The 3,247-nt window shown below is 50.5% G+C and overlaps 1 protein-coding gene across 1 annotated transcript; it reads right to left on the bottom strand.

Moving 5' to 3' along the window:
- Positions 1-1,269: 1,269 nt before the first annotated feature.
- On the bottom strand, positions 1,270-3,036 carry H257_19140 (hypothetical protein; the record flags this gene model as incomplete). Its single annotated transcript, XM_009848288.1, has 2 exons — positions 1,270-1,966; positions 2,033-3,036. 2 exons carry the CDS (start codon positions 3,034-3,036, stop codon positions 1,270-1,272), a joined length of 1,701 nt encoding a protein of 566 aa, XP_009846590.1.
- Positions 3,037-3,247: the final 211 nt, after the last annotated feature.

Raw genomic sequence — 3,247 nt, 5'->3', positions numbered from 1 at the left:
GTGGTTGCCGACACCACTCCAGCGCCTCTTCTGTGCCTCGGCCGATGCGCGTAGGGACAGAACACGACAGTCTGGCATCTTGTGTCCCAACCCGCATCGGCCACAGCGAGCACATTGGTCGAGGGCGTCCCAATCGATGGTGGCTACACACGGCATTGTTGTGGACGCATGATAGCGGCAGTGATGATGTAGGTTTACTGTAGTTCAAGCCGATTTCCCACGAGGAGTCGCCGAAGAATCCACTGATGACGCCTCTCGGTGGGAGATCGCCTTGAACTCATTGGTTGATGTAGTTGTCGTACTGACGTCTTTTGCGGCTTAGGTCACGTGCTATAATGTCCTGACAAGTGAAGTAGGATTTCTTTATACCGGTACAGTATGTACGGTACCTCTAAAGTTGATGATCAACATTCCAATCATTCGGATAACTGAACTGTATCCGTATGACTTAATCTTGACAGTGAGTATCGATAATTTGGTATACTCATTTTTTAACGAAATCAAGCCAATCAGACGCATTTCTTTCGGTACTTTAAGCACGTATTTGCGGAATTTGAAAATTCTCAAAATTGTCCTTATGGTCGGTTTATTTCCGTCTGGAGGTATTATTAATAATAGAAGTATTATTAATAATACTACTTCGAGTATTATTACGCCAAAACAAGTGCAAAGCACAATAATACTACTCCGAGTATTATTGAGCTTTGCACTTGTTTTGGCGTCGGTTTTACGTGGCTAAAAGAGTGGTACTTCTGCTGTAACTGTGTTACAAAGTTGAATAAATACCTGGTGTTTTAGCTAATTCACTGGGGTTTTATAAATGCCTAATAACTCTGAGCAATAATAATCACATGTGATCCTGAAGTGACCAAAACACCTTGGCTATTAATTCCATCGCGTAGTACACGCTACCTGCATGTACTACGCGATGGAACAAGAAGATGGCGTGGTTTTCTACGATATAGCACCATACGTACATCGCTGTAGGGTAGAACACCGGCGCAATGTGTCATTTGTAATATTAAAAGTAGTTATTCATGGTGACCAGTGAATTGTGCAATTTGGTCCCGAGAATAGCAGATATAACTTCGATTTGCACTTTTTAATTGTGCAAAAGCGAGGGAGTTGCATAAATCACCTACTTCTACGCATTGAAAATCTGCAGGAAAAGCCGCGACTTGCAGCAGATGTGTACGTACATAACACAAACTCAATTAAATCATCGAGACTGGCAGCATATACTGCGCGCCAAGTCGGCAAGCGTCGGTACTACGAGTACATGGCCGCATACGGCATATCAAAGGCCGTCGTGCGTTGCAGTCGCTTCGACATCTGATAGAGGAGGACCTCTTCTTCGGTTTCCAACACATCCGCCATGTTGTCTTCATACTCGAGGGGCGCAAACTTCTTTGCCTGGCCCGCCATGGTATTGGTATCCCCAAACACGGGAAAAAGTTTCAGAGCTTGTAGGTCGTCTAGGACGGGTGCCCCTGCCGCCAGTTCTTGTTGGAGGACCGAGCTGACGTATTCGCAATGCTTTCGAATGTACTGCCAAGCAGTCTCGCGGGTCAGTTTCTGGAGGTTGCTGTCCCGAGTCATCATACAAACTTCGCCGTTCGGGTCTACCCAAAAAAGATGCCATTCGTCCCGCAAATTCGTCAACACGCCGACGGGAGTAGGTCGATATGCTTGCTTATCGAAGAGGGTATGCGCTGCAATCAAGTATCCCACCGTCTGAGCGATGTTAGCGTCCGACAGCGTGTCATGTTTTTTCAGCTCAATCACCATCACCACTTCAGTACGGCCACATGTGTCAGCGCAAACACTTGGGAGGACGTACAAGTCGGGGGCCCCCGTGAGTCTGCGTCGGGATTCTCCCACGGGGGTGCTGAGGCCGAAGCGAACCGTGGTGGACACCATGAGTGGCACAAAGTCCTGCAGCATATACGCAACGTAGTCCTTGCACCTTTGAACGTTCCTCGAGTCGCTCTCATTCACACCATCCATCCATTCGAAGTCTGGAATACTCTACCGCGGGACACCGTCCACCGGCGGCAACGTCCACCCTTTTGTGGAATACCCCAACTGTGCGATTTTCGGAAGCGACAACCTCGAAATCGACATGGAGCTCTCGTCTTCGTTTCTCTTGTGTTTCTTGTACTCGACAAGCGACGCCGCGGTGCTTGCGGCAGGTTGGTCGGGGGCGACCGCGAACACGTAGACTTCTCCTTCGTTTGATGGGATTGTGCCTCCAAACGCTTTCTTGATCGAGAGCGCTGGCCCCATCGCCTTGAAACGTTGAACGTCTTGGAGTTCACCGAGTGTCACCGCTGGTGCGGCTTCGCAGTAGAACCCGGCACCATCCTTCGCCATGACGAGTTCCACGCTGTAGGCTGGGAATTGATACATCGTTTTGATCGCGATCCTTTCCTTGAGCTCGCCGACAGTCTCGTCCTCGCGGATTGTCACGGGGAAAGGAGGCCCAGTACCTCCGACAACGACGCAGAACAATTGCCGATTTGGGGCTGGTACAGCATACTTGGGGGCGACCGCGAACACGTAAACTTCTTCTTCGTTTGATGGGAATGTGCCTCCAAACGCTTTCTTCATCGAGAGCGCTGGCCTCATCGCCTTGAAACGTTGGACGTCTTGGAGTTCATCGAGTGTCACCGCTGGTGCGGCTTCGCAGGAGAACCCGGCACCATCCTTCGCCATGACGAGTTCCAAGCTGTAGGCTGGGAATTGATACATCGTTTTGATCGCGATCTTTTCCTTGAGCTCGCCGACAGTCTCGTCCTCGCGGATTGTGACGGGGAAAGGAGGCCCAATACCTCCGACAACGACGCAGAACAATCGCCACTTGGGGGCGACCGCGAACACGTAAACTTCTTCTTCGTTTGATGGGAATGTGCCTCCAAACGCTTTCTTGATCGAGAGCGCTGGCCTCATCGCCTTGAAACGTTGGACGTCTTGGAGTTCATCGAGTGTCACCGCTGGTGCGGCTTCGCAGGAGAACCCGGCACCATCCTTCGCCATGACGAGTTCCAAGCTGTAGGCTGGGAATTGATACATCGTTTTGATCGCGATCTTTTCCTTGAGCTCGCCGACAGTCTCGTCCTCGCGGATTGTCACGGGGAAAGGAGGCCCAGTACCTCCGACAACGACGCAGAACAATTGCCGATTTGGGGCTGGTACAGCATACTTGGGGGCGACCGCGAACACGTAAACTTCTTCTTCGTTTGATGGG

Source organism: Aphanomyces astaci, assembly GCF_000520075.1.
Source record: "Aphanomyces astaci strain APO3 unplaced genomic scaffold supercont1.371, whole genome shotgun sequence".
NCBI classification, from domain to species: Eukaryota; Oomycota; class Saprolegniomycetes; order Saprolegniales; family Verrucalvaceae; genus Aphanomyces; species Aphanomyces astaci.
This window is presented reverse-complemented; position numbering and strand designations above follow the sequence as displayed.